Source organism: Enhydra lutris, unplaced genomic scaffold (genome assembly GCF_002288905.1).
Source record: "Enhydra lutris kenyoni isolate GAN:26980312 unplaced genomic scaffold, ASM228890v2 scaffoldscaffold9, whole genome shotgun sequence".
Taxonomy (NCBI): domain Eukaryota; kingdom Metazoa; phylum Chordata; class Mammalia; order Carnivora; family Mustelidae; genus Enhydra; species Enhydra lutris.
In genome coordinates this window covers 75,027,950-75,052,168 of record NW_019154093.1, presented here as the reverse complement: position 1 = coordinate 75,052,168, position 24,219 = coordinate 75,027,950, and the positions used below count along the sequence as shown (strand labels likewise).

Here is a 24,219-nt window from a genome sequence, read left to right as displayed (position 1 = left end):
CAGGCCTGGCCTGGCTGCTCGGGAGCGCGCCCTAGGGTCCCGCCCTGTCTCGGTCCCGCAGGCCGGCTTCGGACGCGGCGGCTGTCCCTGGCGGGGTCATCCACACAAGGTAGGCCAAAAAGGGCATGAGGGCGGGCCCTAGCCCCCTGTAGGGGTGTGGGTCAGAGAATGGGATCGGGCGGGTTTGGCAAGTGGAAGCCGCCCGGAGCTTCACCCCAGTGGTCCGCGCGCGAGTCGCGTGCGGGCTGGCTCTGCCCCCGGGGACCACACTGAGAAACGCGGGAGAGGGACCCGCTGGTGGCCGGAGCGCAGGCGGGCTCCTGGGGACCTGGGGGACGGGGGCGGGGGCGGGCTGGGCTCAGGTGCCCGTGCTTCACCTTTGCCTCCCCATCCTCGGTGTCTCCAGGTTCCTCTCCCCTCTTACCCACGAGCGGGCCGAGCCAGGCTCCGCCTCCCGCATCTTTTCCTGGCCGCTGGCATAACCCGGCTGAGATCAGAGTCCCCGGGCTTTGCGCCTCTGGAAGAAGGCAGCCGTGTAAATAATGCCTTGGTTTTGTTTTAAGCGGCTACGGAGAACCCTCACCCCAGTCCCACAAAAACTGCGGTTGGTTACCGTTCCAGTTTTCACTCCTAGGCTCAGATTCCTTGGTAGGGGGCTTGGGGGTAGGTTTGAATTTGAGATCTGTGGTGACTTTATGTTTATCTGCAGCTCGTCTACCACGCGGAGTTCTGGTCTACCACACGCAGTTCTGTCGCTGGGCGCACCTGAGGGGAGTGTGGGCCCAAGACAGAAAGGTAAATAAATGGCTGGTCCCTTGTATCCTCACACTGTTCGTTCTTTACATTATATACATTTGAAAACCAGTAAACACACCGGGGAAATAATTTTTCCAGTTCTCCCAAATTTTAATTTATAAATCAGTACCCAAATGCAGTTTTGTAATTATTGTGGCATTATCAAATTCTCTCCCCACCCTCTCTGTTCCCCTTGTAATTTTTGATCCAACTTATTAAAAAAAAAAAGTTACTTAATCTTCTAGACTCTTTGGGATTTAACAGTTACGAGAATATCACATTTGTCAGAAGGCCAGGTTAGAGTTTAGAAAAATAACTGTTTTCTCTTACGCTTTGCTTTGGGCCTGGTGGTTTTGTGGACTTTTAAAAAGAGCTTAAGACTATCTTAACTTTACTTGGAATATCCAGAATTTACTTTCTTATTGTTTCTTAGCGGTCACCGCTTAGAGGAGACAGTAAAAGGAATTAATCTTATTACCAGTGGCTTTCAAATATTTGAAAAATTTAAGAATTGTGACTGCAGTTCTGATTCATGGATCTTCAAAGAAAGCAAAGAAGGTAGGTGAGAGAGCAGGAATAATTCATTAAGCACTCTTACTACTAGATGGAGGTTATTCTTTCATATTTTCAAAGGCTTCTTAAATCATTAACCATTAAAATTTTAACTTTGCTTGCTTGGCAGTTAACCAGCCACACTTCTAGCTTTCCACTGTGAAAATGCATGGGCAAAAGTAGTCTTCCTCACTATGTCAGGGCACTTAAGTTTTTCAGTTGTCCTTAGGAGACTGGTAAATCATTTCAAGCCTTGCTTGTCTTCTAAACAGTTTAACCAAGAACCCTCAAAGCCTGAGGAGATATGAGTCCAAGATGATTCACACTTGTAAAGAATTAAGTGTTGTTCCCATCCTGTGGCTAGTTACACTTGCACAGAATTGACAAATCAGCTATCATTGTTATATTGTATGCTTTCTCTGTTCTACTCGAAGGAACAACCCTTTGAGATAGCTACTTTACAAATCAGAATACTGTAACTAAGAGAAGCTTAGTAACTTTCCTAAAATCATACAGCTGGGACTTGATAAAGCTAGGATTTATACTTGGATAAAGCCGATCTCACAACTCTATTCTTCCCTTTGCATCACATGGACTAGTTAATGTTTTATTTTGCTTAATAATAAGCTATCCTTTCCTCATTTTTGTCTTTCCTTCCATAGGAGGAAATTCAGTGTTTTTCCTTTTAATTTATCTTTTTTGATGTCAGTGAAAGGTGTCTAATGTGAGAAAGGATAGGAAAATTGATATCCTAGATTTGAAATATTATTTAATTTCAGATGGTACAATATCATTATAAAACACACTAGTACACTTAACCCGAACAGCACCAGGTACTGTATGGAAGTTTTGAATCACTGTTTACACACCTGAAACTAATATAATCCTGTATGTTCACCAAACTAAATTTAAAATAAAAACTTAAACACATGTATTGACTCTTTAAAGAAAAATAACTTATTAATAATACTATAACATAGTGTCCTACCCATGGACAAATATTGGTGCATTGAATTGAAATTTTACATGTTTAAAAGAATGTGGTTTGAAACATTTTCTTATTTTCTTTGTATGTAGATTTCAGGATTTACAAAGGTGCAGGTTTGTGCAGATTTGAAGACCAATATCTTACGAGCTTGTAAAACAGGTAATTTATCTTTTACAGTCTAAAAGAGAAACAGCCATTTATTGATCGTCTGTGACAATGTTTTATATATATTAACTCATTTAGTTCTTGCATGAACCTCTGTGAAGCGGGTATTATTTTAGACCATTTAACAGTTAGTACTAAAAGCTACCACTTATTATGTATCAGTAGTGTGTTTCTTTACTTGTGCTATGTCAGTGCAGTCCCTGTAAGAGCTACTCAGCATCGTCCAGTAGAACTTTCCCATGATAATGGAAATGTGCTCTATGTTCACTATCCTTTGGGGTAGCCACTAGACACATGGGGCTTTTGAGCACTTGACATGTGCCTAGTATGACTGAAAGACTGAATTTTTAAGTTTTATTTTAGTCCATTGAAATTTTAATTTTTTAAAAAAGATTTTATTTATTTATTTGACAGACAGAGATAGCAAGTAGGTGGAGAGACAGGCAGAGAGAGGAGGAAGCAGGCTCCCTGCTGAGCAGAGAGCCTGATGTGGGGCTGGATCCTAGGACCCTGGGATCATGACCCAAGCCAAAGGAAGAGGCTTAACCCACTGAGCCACCCAGGCACCCCTGACATTTTAATTTAAATAGCCACATGTGGCAAGAGGATACTGTCTTGGAACCTTGGGTTACTCATGAGATCTCAGAATCTGAATAACCTGGAAAAATGACAATACTCTTGACTGAAATAGAAAAATCATGAATCTTTTTGAGGTTTAAGAATCAATTTGGTTTTGGCTGTTTGTTCATTCAGAAAATATTTTGTGATTAACATGGGGAAGGCCCTCTGCTATGGTTAGGGAAGTGGAGTCTCTCCTCAAGGATTTTATCCACTTAAGACCCTTTACTTATTTGTCATACTGTAGAAGACAATAGCCACAAGAGATATGCAAATAGAGTGTTCTCAGAAGAAGGAGTGCTTATTTCTGGATGCAGAGAGATTAGGGAAGGTTGCTGTGGAAGATCATATTTGAGCTTGATTTTAAAGAATAAGAAGGACATGTGCATACAAAAATGGTTAAAGGAAGGGGGGTTATGCTTCTAGCAAAGGGATGGACACAATGTTTTGGAAATCCCTTTTGCTAGAACACCTAAATTTATTCAGCATTTAGGTGTTCTAGCAAAAGGGATTTCCAAAACATTGTGTCCATCCCTTTGCTAGAACACCTAAATGCTGAATAAATTATATTAGCCTTTTAAATACATTGTAGGCCTGTAGAACAGAAAGGGAAATCCCCAGGGCTAAAAGGTCAAAGAGAGAATAGAAACCAGAGTAGTAAACTAGCAGTGTGTCTTTTGGTTTGGCTGATAGCAGAAATAAAGCACAATTAAGGACTAGTGATAGGCTCCTCTTGCTCCCCACCAAGGTAGAGAGAATTCAAAGCCCTTTGACCTCTCAGGTATACAATTCCAAGAGGCACCATTCACATGGTAGTTTGTATAAATGTGTTTCAGGGGATGATTTTATTCATAAAAGTTAAAATTCAAATATTTCTACTTGAAATTGTACAACCCATGGCCTTGGAGAACTGCCTTTCCCCAGATTCAGCCAGGATCCTCAAAAAACTACTCAGTGAAAGGTGGGCTAGGAAAAATATCTCCTTCCTGGCAAGGGGGATCACAAAGAAATTTGTTCATTTTCACCCAGGTCCAGGTGGGTGAGTAAAGCTACTTCTTGAGAACTTTTGAAACTACAGGGTTTGCCAACACTCAGATTCAAGGTTCAAATTTACGTATCTACATGGTCTAAAAAACTTGGAAAAAAGTTGGCCCAGGTTGGTAATGCGCCAGACTGTCTGGCAAAAATAGATATAGACCCATCCTGGAATGATTCACCATTAACCTAAGCTTTATAGAATACTCCCAATTAAAATCATCCAAATATAAGTTCATATCAAAAACTGTAAAACAGGTATGTTATGTAAGAATTATCCAAAGTAAAATAATTTCAAAGATGTTATGTAAGAACATCTTTGGATGTTCTTCTAAGGATGTTATGTAAGAATTATCCAAAGTAAAATAATTTCAAAGAGAATAAAGGAGAAGAATTAAAGATTTTAGAAATAATTCAAAATTTGTAGAAATTGAGAATTATTGTCCCAGAAACTTATGCTGGGGACAGCACTATAGGAATGTGGCAAGGAATTATCACGTTTAACTAGATTGATGAAGAAAATTGATAGAATGTTAAAAACTAAAAAGAAAAAATAAACAGAAAGGAGGAGACTTTGATAATTCAAGTAGGAAATTACTCAGATCGAGTCTATAATGGTGACTTTAGGGAAAAAGGAAAAGAAACTTAACTTAGCAAGACTTAAATGTATATATTTAGCAACAAGTCAGATGATCAGAGTAAATGACGAGTACAAGTCAAAAGTGGCTGAGATTTCATTATTTGGAAGAAGCTGAGCACATTGGAGGATTATGCAGGTAAGAGTTGTTCTTACAGGAGCACCTGGGTGGCTCAGTGGGTTAAGTCTCTGCCTTCGGCTCAGGTCATGATCCCAGGGTCCTAGGATCCAGCCCCACATCAGGCTCTCTGCTCAGCAGAGAGCCTGCTTCCTCTTCTCTCTCTGCCTGCCCCTCTGCCTACTTGTGATCTCTGTCAAATAAATAAATAAGCTCTTAAAAAAAAAGTTCTTTCAAAGTTCATGGGAAATATTCAATTTCTGTCCATCAAACTATGAGAAGATACTCCTCTAAACCTGACATTATTTTCATATGCATAGCAGTAATTTCTTATAACTTGAGGTTATTTCTGTATTTATTTTTAAAAATTTTAAATACAAAAAAAAATTTTAAATACATTCAGATACATTAATATCAAGTAATCATTAGTGAATTCGGAAACAACATCCTCAATCTGGAATTTAAGAGAAAGTGGTGATGTGTGATATGTGTGTATTTAGGTACTGTTTTTCTTTTCCCCTTCATGCAGGAGCTGGAAATATAATGGTGAACAGAACAGTTGGTTCCTGCTCTGTCAGAAGCTAAGGTTTAGTGAGGAAGATAACACCAAGCAAACAAGCAACAGTTAAGTGAGATGAATGTCTTGGTCAGGGAAGTCAAGGGTGTTCTTGGAAACAAAGCAGGGACACTCAGCTAAAGCTGTAAGAGTTAGTACTTGAAAATATATAGGAGTAGGGATGTCTGGATGGCTCAGTCAGTTGGGCATCTGCCTTCGGCTGGAGTCATGGTCCCACGGTTCTGTGATAAGGTTCCACATCAGGCTCCCTGCTCAGCAGGGAGTCTGCTTCTCTCTGTCTGCTGTGCCCTCTGCTTGTGCTGTCTCTTTCTCTCTCTTTCCGACAAATAAAGTAAAATAAATTAGAAAAAAAAGAAAGTATATAGGAGTTAACAGGTGGTAGTGAGGCTGAAGGGTAATAGCATGGTGGTCTGTTACCCAGTCAGAACAGTATACATGAAGGTCTGCCAGTGTACAAGAGAGCATAACAGATTTGAACATCAGAAAGAAGTTTCCTATAGCCATATAGCACAGTGATTGGTGCTGGAACAGAACTACTTTAGTTCGAATTCTAAGTCCCAGCCCTGTGACCTTGGACAATGCTCTTAATCTCTGTAATTCTGTTGTGAGAAGTAAATGAGATCGTTTATTTAAGGTGATTAGTAATGTGCTGACACAGAGTAGACACTGTGTTTGCATTTGTAATGATGATGAAAGCTAGAGCAAGGAATTGGGAACAAAGAAGTAGCCAGAGATGAATTACCAAAAGTTAAGTAGAGATCAGACAATGCAAAGACCCTGTAGACTGAGTTAAGGAGGAAAGACAATTTATAAGGGCACAGGGAGGCCCTGAAATATTCTTTATAGGAGAATAGGTAGTCAGATTGATATTTCAGAATTTTAGAATGATCACTCTGGCTTTAGGGTGGAGTCTAGATTGGTCATGGTCCATACTACAGAAGAACCATTTGGGAGATTATAATAATAATCGGGCCAAGAAATAATGGTATTTTCGGTAGAGTAGTGGCAGTGAAGATGGAAAGAAAGGGTAGATTTGAAAGAAACTTAGAAGGTTGAATAAACAGTGCTTACTACTTGATTATGTGTGGAAACCTGAGGGAGGAAGAACGTTTCTAGATAAGGCAAGTGGGTGAAGTTTGGTTCCATTTACAGAGAAACTGAAAGCAAGCAGGTGTTAGTAGATGGTGTGGGGGGTGATATCAGAAGTGGAAAGCTCAGGTTGATAAGTATAAGATAGTGGGAGTGGATGGCTAAAGTAGAAGAGATGAAATACTTGTGAATAATTTTCTCTAATTTGCTTTTTCTACCTCAGAAGACCTGTTTGAGATGTGGTGGTTTCAACAAGGTCTCAGTTTCCTCCCGTCTGCCCTAGTAATTTGGACAGCTGCTGCTTTTATATTTTCATACATTACAGCCATAACACTTCACCATGTTGACCCTGCTTTGCCTTATATCAGGTCAGTGAAATGTATTTTTTTATAGGAGACCGTTTATGTATCATTCACATTTTAACAGTGAAGCCAACATTCCATGTTAACATTTTAAAATTCAGGTTTTATGTTCAACATTATAACAACACAGAGTATAAAAAGGAAGTTGTATTTGGTTCTTTCCATGTGATAGAGAATGGTGGAGACAGGGATATGATTCACTTAGTGAATTAGTTAGTGAATTAAGACACTTTAAGTGTCTTGTCTTCCAAATAAATATTTGAGGTTGTCTCAGAAGATAGAAGTGGAATTACTCTCCCTTTAAAATTCAAAAATGCTGCAAACAACAGTAGTAGTATTAAAAGATAATAGTAATGACAACTATTTATTGATCTACTTGCTATGTACAAGGTAATGTTCTAAGCATTCTTCAGATGATAAATAATTGAATCCTTACAACTACCCTATGAAGTAAAAATTGTTACCCCCATTTAAGAGAGAAGAAAATAAGTTATTTGTTCAAGGATTCATGACTCAGTAAGAGGTGGAACCAAAATGCAGTTTGGGCAGTTTGACTCTGGAGACCTTGCTTTTAATCTTTATGACATATTGTCTAGGTCTTTCTGACACATTAAGTATCAAAATTTATCAGTAGTATTTTTGAAATTTCAAAACTAATAATGATATAAGTATGGGTACTCAGTTGCTTGTGCTATGTTTGTAACTCTCTTTTCCCAGTTATAAAGACAATATATACTTATCCTAACATTTTAAATAATACTAGACTGACTATAAAAGTAAAAAGTGAAAGTCTGTTTCAGCCCCTCTCCTGCTTCTGCCTGTCCAGAGGTAATTAATGGTTTGGTTGGTTTCCTTCCATAGTTTGTTTTGTTGTTATAGTTGTTTCATTTATTTATTTGTTTACATTCTGAAAAAATGACCTCTCCAATGTAGAAAATAGTGAATTTTTAAAGGGTGATGAACCAGAAGGCTAAATTTATCTTTTTGAAAGTATCAAGAAGAGTGGCGCCTGGGTGGCTCAGTGGGTTGGGCCTCACCTTCAGCTCGGGTCATGATCTCAGGGTCCTGGGATTGAGCCCCGCATGGGACTCTCTGCTCAGCAGGGTCCTGCTTCCCCCTCTCTCTCTGCCTGCCTCTCTGCCTACTTGTGATCTCTGTCAAATAAATAAATAAAATCTTTAAAAAAAAAAGTATCAAGAAGAGATCAGAATGTTACTATCTACATTTGTTCCCACAGTGGTATGGTATGGAGCAAAAGATAGCAACAAATTGGGTACACTTTGGGAAGATGTACAAAAACCAAAGATATTTTAGAATTGAAGGTTCCGATTCTAGGAATAATTTGATGAATAATCACCACTGATCATAGCACGCTGCTACAGGAACATGTAGCTTAAGGAGATAGTTCATTCTTTAGTGACTTTTTAGAGAACATACATCAGTAATTCCTGAGTGCCTTTCAGCATTTTTATTTCCCCTTTAAGAACTTGTCTGCTTTCACTTTAAAAAGCTTTTAATCACTTAAGAGGCCTTTGGGTTCTTTTTCAGAGTTTCAGTTCTCTGATGGTACTGCATGTGATTTTCTGACAGTACCCTAGACACTTCCTTTTCTGTCCCTGTTCTACCCTTTTATTTTTCTGCTACTGACCTTATATTATTACCCTGGGACCTTTCTCCAATGTTCTAATACATTTAAACTCAGTACTTAATTTTACTTCTCGGGCTCATTTCCTTCATCTGAAGAATGATTAAGTTAGACTAGATGCTCTGCAAAGTTCCTCTCAGTTCATCTAAAAGGTTTAATTGTTAACAGTCCCAAAAGATATAACCAAATGTAAATTTCCACACCAAAGACAATTTCACAGCAAGTATGTTTCGGTGTTCTCTTAGTTTGTTCAAATAGTGGATGCCTGCATAGAATGCAGGAGATGAGTACTGGGGGGAAGAGAACAAATTAGAATCTCTATGTATATTTTAAAATCTCGATATTTGAAATTATCTAATAAATACATATATTTTGAAGTTACACAATCAGACTTTTTTATTTTTTTTTCTTTTTGATGGTGTGTGATCAAAATAGTTTGATGACCACTGGGTTGGAGTGCTGTGTTGATGAGGTGATGGACTTGGCTGATTTTACTTGTAGTCCAGTTTGTATCAGACTGTTCCAGAGCCGAGGCAGGAGCACACTTAGCCAGCCATCTTGGAAATGCATGCTTTTGTTTCCTCACAGGGTGTTTCTAAACTGTAGCATCTCTTGAAATACAACTATTAAAATTTTAGGAAATCAGAAATTTTTTGATTATAGGAATGTATATACATTATTTTTGAAAAATTGAAAGGTAGAAAAAACAAGCAGCTAAACCATAATTCTCACTTCCTGAAGATGATCAGAGTAACAGAATCTTTTGTTTCTAAAGATACATCTTAGAGTTGGAAGGAGCAATCCTTAGAATTTATATGTGTTACTTTACTTTTCATAAACCTAACCCAAATTTCACCAAACACTATTGATTCCTTACCAGATGTGACTTTCCCTCTCTTTTTGATTCCAATTAGATTGTGTTAGCTGAGATCCTTATTATCTCTTTCCTTTAGTACTTCAGTTTGTGGCCAAAGACTTTATCTTTTTCATCTTTACTGTAGTTTGAGAGAAGGGAAAGGAACTAACATTTAATGGGTGTCTCTCCTATGTCTGCTGCTGTGCTAGATCTTCACATGTATTGTCACTTTCATTTCCTCATGTTGAGCTGATGAGGCTAGAGGAAATTAATAGCCCCATTTTGCAGACAAGGAACAGTCATAGAAAGATAAAAGAGCATACCCAAATTTGCACAGTAAATGATAGGTGTTGATCTGGATCTGTGTTTGCCCTGAAACACAAGCATGTAAGCTGATACATTGTAATACATTGTGATCAGCAATTTTAACAGAAGTCTGGACAGGGTGCTCTGGGATTCCTCATTCTGCCAGAGGAGTTGGCCAAGGCTCTGGAGGGCAGGGAAAAATTGGTCTCATGTGGAAGCTACAAGAGGGGAAGGGCTTTGTCTCTTTTACTAACCACTGTACTCCTGTCCCTAAAATACTGTTGGGCACATAGTAGGTGCTTGATAAATGTTTTTGAAATTAACAGGACATGATTAGGTATCAATTGAGTTATAGACAGGGTCAACAACAGATGACAAAAGCAGAGTTGTGAAAGGATCTGTAGTGTTTCGGGAACATCCAGGTGGGACAAAGGAACATACCTGACCAATTGATGGAAATCAGTAACACAGCCCTAATGTACCCAGGGTGGGTATTTTTTGTTATTTTTTAAAAAGATTTTTATTAATTTATTTGAGAGAGAGAGAACGAGCGGGAGGTGGGGCAGAGGGAGAGAGAAGCAGGCTCCCTACTGAGCAAGGAGCCTGATGTGGGTCTCAATCCCTGGACCCTGCAATCATACCTGAGCCAAAAGCAGCTGCCTAACTGCCTGAACCACCAGGTGCCCAGGTTTGTTTGTTTTTAATTAATTTCTGTTGATTTCTGTTACCTGAAAAAGAAGTAATCTTGGGGTGCCTTGGTGGCTCAGTCAGTTAACTGGCTGCCTTTGGCTCAGGTCATGATCGCAGGGTCTTGAGATCAAGCCCCGAATCTGGCTTCCTGCTCAGTGGAGAGCCTGCTCCCGCCACTCTCTCTGCCTGCCGCTCTGCCTACTTGTGATCTCTCTCTCCCTCTCTGTCAAATAAATAAATAAAATCTTAAAAAAAAAAAAAAAAGTAATTTCAAGTGGTATGAGAAAGAAGTGAATTAGGGCTACTGGGTGGCTCAGTTGGCTAAGCGTCTGCCTTTGGCTCAGGTCATGATCTCAGGGTCCTGGAATGGAGACCCACATCGGGCTTCCTGCTCAGCGGGGAGCCTGCTTCTCCTTTTCCCTCTGCCATTCCCCCTGCTTGTGCTTTCTGTCAAATAAATAAAATCTTTTAAAAAAAGAAAAGTGAACTAGATAAATACTGTGAGCTCAAACTGTCATGTTCTCATAAAATTATATGAGTTGAACTTAGGAATGTGTAAAAAGATACAGGATTTGAAGTAATCCATTATTTCTTACTCTTTAGAAAAAAATACACATGTATATTTAGTGTGAGAAATCCACATACCTTCTTTTTTTTCTTTCAGTGACACTGGTACAGTAGCTCCAGAAAAATGCTTGTTTGGGGCAATGTTAAATATTGCTGCAGTTTTGTGTAAGTAATGGGAATTGTTTTAAAAATCAAAATTAATACCAAAATTGCCCTTTCCTTCTTTAAACACTTGTTACTTGTTTTACTTTCTAGTTATACCTGAGGGAATGTTACCACTAAATTATTGATCCCAGATATGTTCCTTTTCAAAGAAAGGCAGTTTCTAAAAATGCTAAATTATAGAAATAAACCTTAAAAAATATCTATAAGGCTATTTGACTACTCATCCAAATAGAAGTTGTAAAGTATAACCAAATAGTTTTTGAGACCTTAAGTGGATTTCTTAAGTGACCAGTAGAGGACAGAAAGCTTATAAACACACTGACTGCAACTAACACCAACTAAATTCATTTAGGATAAACAATTTAGAAGTTTAAGAGTAGTGGTAGAACTGTGTTTTGATTTTTGAACAATGTTCTAACGCCAAAGGAATGGAATTGTACTGTAATTTACATTCCTGTTCATTATTTTTTGAATCAAACTTGTATTAAGGATTAAAATTTTTTTTCATCAGTTGTGATTGTTTTAAATATTTGCACTTTTCCAAATAGTATTTACTATCTCCTTGGATCAAAAATTGAAGTCAAGGAAATGAATGATTCAGTGTATAGAGGTTCATCTTATGACTAAAGTTTTCAAAAACATATCTACAAAAGCATATCTCTGTTTCATTTTCTATTCTTCCAAGTTCTTTGGCAATACTTTTGCAATGGGAAATTTGACTTGCTTTGACCCTTTCTTGATAACAACTATCGTAAAATTGGTGTTTTTGTTTTCTGTGTAATTGACTGCTATATATGATTGAACCAAGTTATAATAATTTGAAATAAAATGAAATGGGAGTGAGGCAAATCACCTTTTGGTGTTTCTTTTTTCTTTTTTCTTTCTTTTTTTTTTTTTTTTTTTTTGGTTGGTTGGTTTTTGTTTTTTGCCAGTACCCGTTTTATCCATATTTTACTTTAAATTTTACAATAATTACTTTAAATTTTAATGCTAATCATCTAGAATATTTTGTTTTATATAACACTTATCATTAGAGATTTTCAGAAAACATCAAACTTATCTCTTAAATTTTGTCCTAAATATTTGTAAATGTGAGGCCCATGAGAGTGCCCTTCAGTCCCACAGAGATATTACTAGTTCCATAATGCAACCTTAAAATCAACAGCTGTTTCTGTTTTTTGGTTTTTCTCTTCTCTCAAATTAACTTTGAAAGGAAGATTTATGTTAGGTGACTTTTGTTAACTCTTTGTTGGCAACTTTATTCCCTGGTTACTTATTACTTTGCTGTCTTTTGGGTTATCTCTTCCCAGGCATTGCAACCATTTATGTTCGTTACAAGCAAGTTCATGCCTTGAATCCTGAAGAGAGTCGTATCATCAAATTAAACAAGGCTGGCCTTGTACTTGGATTACTGAGTTGTTTTGGACTTTCTGTTGTGGCAAACTTCCAGGTTTGTATTTTAGCCCAGCATAAGTATTTTCCTGAGGTACATAAATTAATACATGTTCAAAAGGAAACCTGAAACATTCAGTTACACACTGTTATTGTTTCTTTGCCTTAACAAAGTAGAATCCCCTGCCTTTAAATCATTTGATCTTCTTAGGGTTCACTACATACACAATTGGAAAAATTCATTCTCAGTAAACTCCTGAAAACCTATAAATTATTCTGACCTTTTAATGATTCACAGGGCTCTATTAGACTCTTCATTACTGCTTAGTTGGAGATTATTCCAAGACCAGAGAGAATTGATATAAATTATAAGTGACACAATTATAGATTTGAACTTTGAAAAAATATATATGGCTAGGGGCACCTGGTTGGCTTATCTGGTAGAACGTGCAACTCTTGATCTCGGGGTTGTGAGTTCGAGTCCTATGTTGGGTGTAGAGATTACTTAAAAGTAAAGCTCTTTGGGGAAAAAAAAATATGCTAACAATCTACACTCATTTACCTATTTTATATTCTTGTTTAGATGTTCCCATTGATCACCTCTATTTCTAGAGATGCTCAGCCTCTCATATGAGGAAGTAAAGGGAGGATATGGAGCTTTTCACCTTTTTCTCAGGGAATTCTTAAAGTAGCAGGTTAACTTTCACAAATATTTGCAAACTCTTCACATTCCTTTCAACTGACATTCTTTCAGATGAGTCTTTGGTAATACCAGCTATGTCCTGGGCATATGGGTGTTTTTTGCTTAATGGCTCTGCAGTCTTCAGAGTTTCAGTTTAGACATCTAATAACTATTTATACACCCTCATACAAATACACAGATAGAGGCATATTCATGCATCCACTGCAGGTATTTTTGCCTGACAGATGGCTTTCCTCCCACAGTGACTTAAGGCACAGACACTATCCATCTTTGAGCTCTTGCATTCCCTAAGTCCTTACTGTCTTCTGCATCCAGTCAACTGGAACAGTCAAAGAGAATATGCAGAAATCACACCTGCTTCTTAACTACCTTGACCTGACAGTGACTCACATCATCCTACTAACATTTGCTAGACACAACAAGAGGGACTGGGAAATGAAGTCATGCTGAGGCTCAGTTCCTGGGACAACTCCATACTGTGGAAGGGACACAGGACTTTTGGTGGCTAGCTGTCTTTGCCACAAATAGGATTCTGCCTTCACTAATCAATTTCTGAAGCTCAGTGTTAAAAATATGTTTTGGGGAAATTTTAGTATATGTATAGTGATTCTTTGTTCCAGTTGTCCCTTTACCAATTTAACAGTATCTCTCATCCCTGTGTGGTAAGAATGGATCCCAAAGTGACCTCCACACGTAAGATGCTACCTGTGTTGATAATTAATACTTGTTTATGCAATCCAGTAAATTCCAATGGGAGTTCCTAATTGTGGCCTGTGCATGCTGCCTTTCTGCCTTTTTCTCATTTATGTATAAAAACGGTTTATATACTTTTATTGCTATGTTCCTTTTAGCTTTAATTCTAATTAACCTTCACCACAGGGGTCCCTGGGCTTTTTAATTTTGAATCAAATTCCTTTTTTCTCTCTTGATCACATCCCTTTTCATGTAGCTTTGGACCTGTTGAATGTCCTTCACATCCTTCACTGATGGCTTCATTGCTGGGCCCTATTTATAAGCAGATTCTGTAACAGTACCCCAATATCCTTCCTTGTATAAACTTTTAGTGCTTAAGTGGTGAGTGCATTGCCACTGCCTCTTCCCACTTCTGTGTTGCAGAGTTTGACTTGGAAGAGACTCTAGCACTGTGTTTTAAAGTAGGGACTTGTTGGTTTTACCCCTTAAGTACTTCTTGTAAACATCTGCTTCTCTTCATTTCCATCTCTGCTTGCTCTCCCTACCATCTCTTCAACCAGTTCAGATTTCATTATCTTTCATAGCCTGGCCTAGTACCATAGCCGCCTAAATGCTTTCTCTGCCTTCACTCTTACCTCCCTTTCATCTAATATTGCAGCCAGTGTAATCTTTTGTTATTATACGTACATCACACTCTGTTTCCCTGTACCCTATTTAAAGCTATACAGCTCCAAGCTTCCATGAAAAGAGATGTAATCAAGAGAGAAAAAGGAATTTGATGAACTGCCAAGCTGCTTAATTAATTCAAAGGTCTTGCATGATCTACTTCTCCAGCCTCGTTCTACATCATTCCCCTTCTTAATATCCTCCCTTGTACATAACACTGGACTTTCTTATTCCTTAATAAGACAAGTTTATTTCACTCCATTTCACATGTTTCTTTTGTTGGACATTTCACTACCCCAAACCTAAATAGATCTAGGTGTCTTCACGTTTTCCGTGCAAACCTCTTCCTCAGGGAGATCTCTGTGAATAGACTTGTTCCTATATAGAGTTTTCTTTATTTGTATTCTTTGTGTTTTCTTAGCCTCTGGAAACAAATTCTTCACAGCACTTACTATAGTCTACTTTTTTATCTGTGGTTTTTAAAATTTTTTAGTTGATCTATTTCTCCATTAATTACGAGCACAATGGTTGTGTTCATCGCTGTATATTCATCACCTAACGTAGTACTTCAAACAAAGATGTTCTCATTGTTTAGTGACTTATTAAAGAGGCTAAAGGGACTAAGCAGGATGGATAAAAATTCTTTTGCTACTGCTGTGGTTGTTGGTGCTTAAAGAGACCTAATGTGATTTGGAAAACTCTGACTTAAAAAATGCAGATTTAATTTCTTTGAAAACAACTCTGTATAATAATATTCAGCAAACACAAACGCATGCTAAGTATCCTCAGTGCATACTTAAGAGTATTTTTCCCTTCGAAGGACATTTATCTTTGAGGAAACTTGGAAAGGATAAGTAAGCAGAAATCTGTATTAATTTTATAGGGCTGCCATAATAAAATACCATAAATTGAGTGACTTACAGTAACAGAAATTTATTCTTTTAAAGTTCAGGAGGCCAGAAGTCTGAAACTAAGGTGTTAGAAGGGATAGTTCCCTTGGGGACACATGCCTCTTTTCTAGTTTCCAATAGTTACCAGCCATCCTTGGTATTGCGTGGCTTGTGGCAAGAAAACTCCATAATGTGTGCCTCTGTTGTCACATGCCATTCTTTCTTCCTATAAAATTTATCTTCAGGGAGACTTCAGAGAGAGGATAAGGCTAAGTAAGCAGAAGATCAGTTCCTAAGTTTCATTAACTGCTTGTAGGTAAAGATTACAGACCATTCATTGTATACTTCTTAAGTTCTTTATCAGACATTTGCTCCTGACCACACATATCGCTATAATTTTTCTTGTCTTTGTCAAAGGATAAGTTTTTGTCTTTGCTTTGTGAAAAGATATATTTTTAAAGAGAATAAAATAATGACTTTTGTACATGTTATTTAACTTACTAATTAATGAGGGAAATAGTAGGTAGTACAAATCAACTGAAAAGAGAAGTCAAGGTACCACAGGTTTGTAGTCAAATAAGGAATGCTAAAACAAATTTATGATATAAAACTGGTCATTATTCACAGAGTGATAATAACATTCAAAAAGACACAATTGCATTTGTATAGATATGGATTATTTGCATTTCTGTCAGTTTTCTACAAATTAACTTCTGTCTCTACACATAACTTCTATCATTACGGAAGTTTTCAGAGCCAAGTAAAACTGACATTCGTGTAGAACCAGTGCCAGAGGATTTAGCATTCCACTGGAGTACTCTCTGGCCTATTTCAAGATCTTTTGCTGTTTCCTTGGTGTCTAAAGTAACAAAATTGAATGTCCAAGCAGAAGTACTGCCAGTTAAAACCAGTTTTAAATGCCTTTATTTTTAATTATAAAAATACGGTAATAAGTGCCCTCCATTCTTTGTTTTTACTTGTTTTTTTTTTTAATTTTAAAAGATTTTATTTATTTATTTGACAGACAGAGATCACAAGTAGGCAGAGAGGCAGGCAGAGAGAGAGGAGGAAACAGGCTCCCTGCTGAGCAGAGAGCCTGACGTGGGGCTCGATCCCAGGACCCTGAGATCATGACCTGAGCTGAAGACAGAGGCTTAACCCACTGAGCCACCCAGGTGCCCCTGTTTTTACTTTTTAATTCATAGGATTTTGTTGTTGGAACTATGTACTGATCACAGGTGGGCATCAATCAGGCTATATCAGTATTTAGCTTCATCAATTTATATGAAAAAAAATTTTTTTAAATATTTTATTTATTTGACAGAGAGAGAGAGAGAGATCACAAGTAAGCAGAGAGTCAGGCAGAGAGAGAGGGAGAAGCAGTCTCCCTGCTGAGCAGAGAGCCTGATGCGGGGCTTGATCCTAGGACCCTGATATCATGACCTGAGCAGAAGGCAGAGGCTTAACCCACTGAACCATCCAGGTGCCGTATATGAGAATATTTTTAAGGCGAAAATTTATCCATATTCCTGCTTGTAGCCCTAAAATCATTAATTTCGTTTTTGCCTATATTTTTCTAGCCTTTAATCGTATGTATAGATAAATTCTCAGAAGAAGATAATACCATTTTGTATTATGTTTTATGGTACTGAAGTTTTTCTTCATTGTTACCCAAAGTGGTAATAGCAATGCATTCTTTTCTCTTCCCAGTACTCGTAACTTATTGCCAGTTAGAATACCACAAACCAAATCAAAATAGCCCTTCTTTTCCAAAAGAAAACCAATGGCTTTGGCAAAAACATTATTACCTTTTACTTACTATAGCTTCAACTAAGAAAACTGGGTGCTATGTTTGTGAATTAGCACAGTCAGTTGTGAAAGAAGGGACCCAAGTCCTAACCTCTCCCCTCTTGTTACCCCATCCTACACTCTGCCAGGTGCTCTGCAGCGCCTTCTCAACCAAGCGAAATACAGACTGCATCAGCTTCGAAAACTAGAGCAGTTCAACCAAAAACATTTGTAGAATTTTTGGAGAGCTACCATTGTCACTTTTAAGCAGAGGGTACATGTAGTAAAAAGTAAAATGTAAATGGATACTGATAAAAAGGAGGAAAATATTGGAATTTACGGTAATCTCGTGTATAATTTATCCAAAACTAATCGATGAGAGCCAAGAGGGAATGCTTTAATTTTTTGAGCCTTTAAATTGCACCCAGATTTAAATTAGATTTAAGTTGAAACCCTCCCTCCAGCTTCCCAACCATCCTGATCCTCCTTTGCCATGCGCTACCCTTTTTCTATAACCCTTATTACCATCTAACAAACGATGGACTTTACTTATTTCTAAAGTTTGCCACTTACTGTTTGTGCTTCTTCACTTGAATGTAAATTCTGAGAGCCAGATTTTTGTCTGTTTTGTCCACTAATATATCTGAGTACTTAGAACAGTGCTTGACATAGAAGAGGTACCCAAATAAACATATTATTCAGTGAGTAAATGAATAATTCTTGCCATGTTTTCAGTAGTGACTACTGGTTTACTGCAATCTTCTGGCTTTTGTGGAGTACTCTGGGAGAGAATTGCTTCAGGAAGTAATCTCTGGAATTCATAGTCCTTTTCCATTCAGCGACTGTTTTTTTGAGGTCACTAGCCTGTGCTTTTAAATATTGTGTTGGCAATATGTTTTGAGTTTCTCTTATTTATTTCTTCTTTCTACCTCTCAGAAAACAGCCTTTTTTATTGTACATGTATGTGGAGCTGTGCTCACCTTTGGCATGGGCTCGTTATACATGTTCGTTCAGACCATCCTTTCCTACCATATGCAGCCCAAAATTCATGGCAAACAAGTCTTCTGGATCAGACTACTGGTGGTTATCTGGTGTGGAGTAAGTGCATTTAGCAGTATCCTTTGCTGTAAAACGTAGCTGTACTTGGCAGCTTGGAATTAAATAACAGAATATAAGTGAACACTGTTGGCATATTGTGAGCAGGCATTTTGTGGGGGAGATTCTTGGGTTACTAACCCTAAATTAAAGGACGAGATTCAAATTTGACATAAGATCTCAGTAATTGAGCTGGGAACAAAGATAAAATTCAGCCTGATCATACTCACTTCAGAGATATGAAGGATGAGTTAATGCCCTCCCGAGAACAATTATGTAGCAGAATCTTAGGATAGTACTGCTGATTTACTGAGCAAAGAGGGATTGACTATGCAAACCATTTCATAGTAATCCTCTGGGTACATTTTAATTTTCACTACTACTATATAATATCGAGTCTTTAAGAAAATGGGTTTGGACCTTGGAAACAAATGAATGAGTAATCCTTGTGGAAATTTAAAGTGATTTTTATTTTGAATCTAATTTAAACTTACAGGTTTTCTCTGAGATTCTCCTTGACTTACTTTTTGTATAGTGCTGACTTGCTCATCACTCTTGTACAGTGGGAATTTTGGCACAGATATTGTACAGAAACTCCATTGGAACCCTGAGGACAGAGTAAGATCTTGGAATCTATAAAACATAGTTTTATATTAAAGATGACTATTTTGGTTGATTTTGATGTATTTTTCATGTCATCACTAAAAATGATACTTTTCTAGAGTAATCATTTTGTTAAATTGGAATTATTTTCTATGCCTGATCGAGTTTATGTAGCACTACCAGTATTTTCTGTCTCAATTCAACAATGAACATTTTCAAGACATAAGGAGAATTGTGATGGCAAAGAGTTTTCTCAGAAATTGACTCCTCCAAATATGGATGTAATGTAGTACAACATACCCAACTGAGCTCTTTTATTATTGAAATACTTGTCTTCTGAATTACCATCTAGAAGTTTATTATTACGTACTCTTTGTTTAGGTTCCAGTATAATGGATATCTGAATGGAGATAACATCTTTGACCCTGAGGAAAAAAAGAGGAGGGATGTATGCTAACTAGATGACAAAATTAAGTTCATCTGTTTTCACAAACCTCTCAGTGGCATTTCATTTTGAATTATTTTTAAAGAATTAGCTCTGGATAGGACATGTTTGTAAGAATGAAAGAATGAAATAATTTGCTAGTTTTCCTCAGTTATAATCTATATATTATTTAATGCTTTATTTTTAGTGTAAAAATAACACTAAGTTTATCATGAGTATTTTTTACTGAAACATTTTTAGTGGCATTTAATGAATCTTATGGCTGCGGGAAAAGCAGTAACTTCCCAATTATAGAGTAGAGGTTCTCCTGTTCTTAGTCCTGTTCTTAGTTCTTCAAATGGAAATTTTATTTGATCTAGATGAAGGTACGACAGCTAGATCATTTAGGAAGACTTTCCTAATGCCTTGAGAGATGTTCATCATCATTAGCCATCAGGGAAATTCAAATCAAAACCACATTGAGATATGTTCAATAAATTAGGATTGTTTTGTTTTGTTTTTTGTTTTTTGTTTTTTCCCAGAAAGTTTGGATATGGAATTATTTATAAAAGATAAATAGAATTAAGTTTTTAAACAAACGTTATTTTAGACAGTTTTATATTTACAGAAATATTGTGGAAACAGTGCAGAGGGTTCTGTGTTATCAATATATTCTGTACACACACTTTTTATTAATATCTTTAATTAGTATGGCATGTTGGTTACAATTAATAAACTCACATGTATATAGTTTTTGACAAAAGGCCATAGTATATTAATATGTCCTTAGTGTTTATGTCATGTCCTTTGAAGTTCAGAAGACAGATTGGTTTACAGATTTTATGGTTCTTTTATTTGAGAGAAATTCTAGATCATTCAAGTGAAATTTCAAAGAATTATTCTTTTTTTCCATTGTCACTCAAGGGTTATGTGCTTCACATGATCACCACTGCAGCAGAATGGTCTATGTCTTTCTCCTTCTTTGGTTTTTTCCTGACTTACATCCGTGATTTTCAGGTAAGAAAACACAACATTATATTTATGCAAACTTCCCTCAGGTGGAATAAAAGAAGATGCTATAGTCAAGTCTCCAACATTTTTGAAAATTAACTTCATAAGCAGCGATGCCATAAGAAGAGCTGCTCAGGTAAGTCATTTCTGTGTTTGGGAAAACAGTGTGTTGTTAGGAAGGGGTTCAGCCTGGAAAATCAGTTTGTAAAACAAGTCAATTTCATCAACTCTGCCTATGTTTATGTAGGCCAACCTCAACATTTCGTTTCACCAATTCCTTTTAGAAACCAAAGAAAAATGAAGAACTTCTGAGTAGAAAAGCTTGGTTTTCCTAACTCTGTTGGTACTACAGATGATACCTTTGGCAGTACAACATCTGTTCAGTCTTTTTACTCTTTAGAATTGATTTACATCTCCAATCCCAAAAATATTCTTCAGAACATTTTGAAGATGGAAAGTTGAAGACGTTGAAGATGTCTTTAAGGAACAAATGCCTATATATAATTTTCTTTTCTGTTACAGAAAATTTCTTTACGAGTGGAAGCCAATTTACATGGATTAACCCTCTATGACACTGCTCCTTGCCCTGTTAACAATGAACGAACACGGCTACTTTCCAGAGATTTATGATGAAGGGATAAAATATATCTGTGATGATTGCGATTCTCAGGGATTTGGGGGAAATGTTCATGAAAGTTCCTTATTCTGCTCTGAAAATTTTAACCAGTTTTAACTTTAATCAAGGCTGACAGTGATATTGATGAATACTGATAATCAAGAGACATGAATAAAGCCATTTGATAAGTTATTTTCAAGGATGTCTTCAAGAAGACCATGTAAAAACATTTATGCCTATACTTTCTTTTTAATCCCAGAAAATAAAACCAAAGGACTACAACAACACTGTAGATTTTCTTCTAATTTATTTAAGAGAAACAAGATGTGCACCAAGCAGTCTACAAAATCCAGCCTTTCATATTCTCTAAATCATTGTAAACCATGTTTTGCTTGGAACACTCTTCTAAGATACATTTTCCAAGGACCCCGGATAATCATTATTACTCAACAGCTCCTTTAGAATTGGATTTTGAAGTAATAGTTTAACCATCTAAATAGATTTCTTACAGTCTTTATAAACTTTTTTTCTTTTGGAATCCACTTATTAATGGGAGCAGACCTGAATTCATGTAAGTGCTTTCATTGCTCAAGTTTTGCACAAGTGCTTCTGTAGGTATGGACTTGATTCCTGCCACAAGGCCAAATATATGCCAAGTGGTCTGTCACAGTTTCATGAAGCTTAGTCTCTGAAATGAGATTTTAATTACTATTGCATGAGAGAAGTAGCTGTAGGTGGATTTACTTCGATTGTGTTTTACAGAAAACAAAGGTTAGTGTTCATACATAAGGCTGAGCAATTAGTGAATAACAGTAGATACGATTAATATAAGTAACCACAAACTGTAGTCAAGAGCTTCTTAGATTTTCATTTATAGCAAATTATAATTATTTATAAAAGTAGTCTTGAGTGGGCAGATATTAAGTCTTTTGAGCAGGGTGTGATCTCTGTAGAACCCAGATTCTAAAGGACAAAATCAGTCCAAAAAAAACAAGGCACAAAATAATTTGGATACCTGTATCCATCAAAGCTGTTTTTTTTCCTCTCTCTCTCTCATGCAAATGATCATATAGCTTCTACTTGGATCCCTATCTGGGCAGATAAAGGATGGTTTACAAATCCCATATAAAATTCATATTCAAATTATTCATCCAGGAGGTGCTCAGTGACTGGTTCTCAAAGGATCTTTGAAGATTAACGAGGTTTATCATTTTAGAAGAAAAGGTTCTGTAGCCAAAATAAAAAATGGTGAGAACAAGTTTAAAGCACAAAGAAGGAGCACTTTTAAAGGAAAAATGGATATATGGTGGAACCAGATCTTAATTAGGAATAAGTTGCTAGATATAGGACTGTGTAAATAATATTTCTGAAGACTTCTGGGCTAATAAGACAAAATGGGATAAAATACTGTTTACATATATCATGCAGCAGTGAACATGGGAGATATTTCAGTAAATAGTGATTCATTGAAATCTGGCATCACTAGAAGAAAATGTGGATACAAACCATGAAAAATTTCTGTTATGCCTCTGAAAATTATGGTGCAGCCTCAACTGAGAAACAGCATTCAGTGCTGACTCCTGTACATCAGGAAGTTGAAATTCAAGTTGTGAAGGACAACAGTGTAGTGAGAGAGGGATTGATAGAATCAAAGTTTACAAATTGTATATGGGGAGGATGGCATAGGGAGAAACTTGGATTTACAGGTCCATACTAGAATATTAGGCTTAAAAATATGCACTAACACATTAAAGAAATTATTTTAAAACAAAATGTTACTTTGATAGTATTTTAATCCCATCATTTAACCTTAACACTTAGGCATAATAGAGGCTGAAAATACAAAGTTCAAAGGGGGATTATAAGCAGAGATTTTTTAATGTGTGTTTATCCTTCACTTATGGCTGAAGTAACAGGAAGGTAATTACCCCCTCCCTCAAAATATGCCTTGCCTCCACCATCAGTACAGTAGCTTGGATAAACAGATAAGACATTCCTTTTCAATTCAATCACCACTTTTGTATTGAATGTTTATCCTTAAAAAAAGAAGGTCTTAAGCTGACAAAATTAGTAAGTTCTATGAACTGAGTGTATCTATTCCTTTTTTGACTTGGATATACAGCAAGACTATATTTCCCGGCTTCCCTTTCAATTAAGTATGAGCATGAGACTGAATTTTAGGCAGTGAAATGTAAATTAAATGGATGTTCATTATTTTATTAAGATTCTGAGAAATGGTAATGTTCTTACCCAGTTTTTTCTCCTTACACTAAATGGATATTGATGACAAGATTTTAGGAGATGGCAAAAATCACATGATAAAATGAACCTGAACTAGTCCACTTCTAATTTTAGATTTTAGAAATCAAACGAGATCTTTTATAATTTAGGAGCTCCATTTTTATCCATATCCCAGTTATTTAAATTATATTGTATGTTGCCAGAATAGTGCCATATATTGTAAGTGTTCAGTGGATTTGTGAAAGAGAAAGAGAACTTTTCTTATCTCTTCAATGCCCTGTATAGACTCACTGTGAAATGAAGTTCAGTAAACATTGGCTTACTAGTAACTTTATAAATCCATGATGTATGTCTTACTTCTTTTCAACCAGCCAGATTGCTAATTTTAGTAAACTGTTCATTTACTAGGACAATAAGAACATAGAACAGAACTAAAATGAAGAAAAAAATATTTCTGAGACATCGTAAGTGTAAGCAACTGGGTCCTCCAAAAGGCATGGTAATTTGAGAGAAGTCACCTACTGAGGAAGCCTGAGTAGAATACAAAGAGAATACTTCAGGAAATCTAAAATATGCTATTGAAATGTAGTGCAGAGAGGAAGTCCCCATGTTTGGATATCTGGCAGTTTAGCTAAAAAGCACAAAGATTCCACTAGGATCTCATCAGTGCTCAGATCCCAATCCCCACTGAAAGGCAACTCTTTTCATTTAAAATATTTGAAGCAAGTGCTAAAGTTAAACTAAATCAGCTGCAGAGCTCATCTCTACCTCAACTACGGATGAGATTAACTCAGCTTCCCACTCTAAGAGCCCGACAAAGGAACAGCCGTGCCCTTTTGTGGCAGTAACTATTATTTATTTTCATTTTATTTTCTATTGTTCTTTTATGGAAAATATCCAGCATACAGCAAGAAATTATAAGACCCACAGAG

The 24,219-nt window shown here is 36.8% G+C and overlaps 2 protein-coding genes across 6 annotated transcripts in view; one reads left to right on the top strand and one right to left on the bottom strand.

The window, feature by feature from the left end:
- Window positions 1–410, bottom strand: part of LOC111143467 (choline/ethanolamine phosphotransferase 1) — a 36,816-nt gene extending 36,406 nt beyond the window's left edge. The window contains exon 1 of the mRNA XM_022497232.1: window positions 378–410. The gene's annotated coding sequence lies outside the window, so the exon portion shown is untranslated. The remainder of the gene's footprint in view (window positions 1–377) is intronic.
- LOC111143468 (DNA damage regulated autophagy modulator 2) lies at window positions 49–21,333 on the top strand. Of its 5 annotated transcripts, none has more exons than XM_022497234.1 (12): window positions 49–109; window positions 710–795; window positions 1,229–1,353; window positions 2,425–2,494; window positions 5,438–5,532; window positions 6,801–6,942; window positions 11,098–11,165; window positions 12,476–12,615; window positions 18,234–18,411; window positions 18,928–19,010; window positions 20,344–20,436; window positions 20,953–21,333. In XM_022497234.1, the coding sequence occupies exons 6-12, from the start codon at window positions 6,812–6,814 to the stop codon at window positions 21,058–21,060; spliced, it is 801 nt and encodes a 266-aa protein (XP_022352942.1). In that variant the 5' UTR covers window positions 49–109; window positions 710–795; window positions 1,229–1,353; window positions 2,425–2,494; window positions 5,438–5,532; window positions 6,801–6,811; the 3' UTR covers window positions 21,061–21,333. The 5 variants fall into 5 exon arrangements, with proteins under 5 accessions (XP_022352942.1, XP_022352941.1, XP_022352944.1 ...); XM_022497233.1 differs by having other exon boundaries at window positions 6,798–6,942; XM_022497236.1 differs by lacking the exons at window positions 49–109; window positions 710–795; window positions 1,229–1,353; window positions 2,425–2,494; window positions 5,438–5,532 and adding an exon at window positions 4,841–4,929.
- Window positions 21,334–24,219: the final 2,886 nt, after the last annotated feature.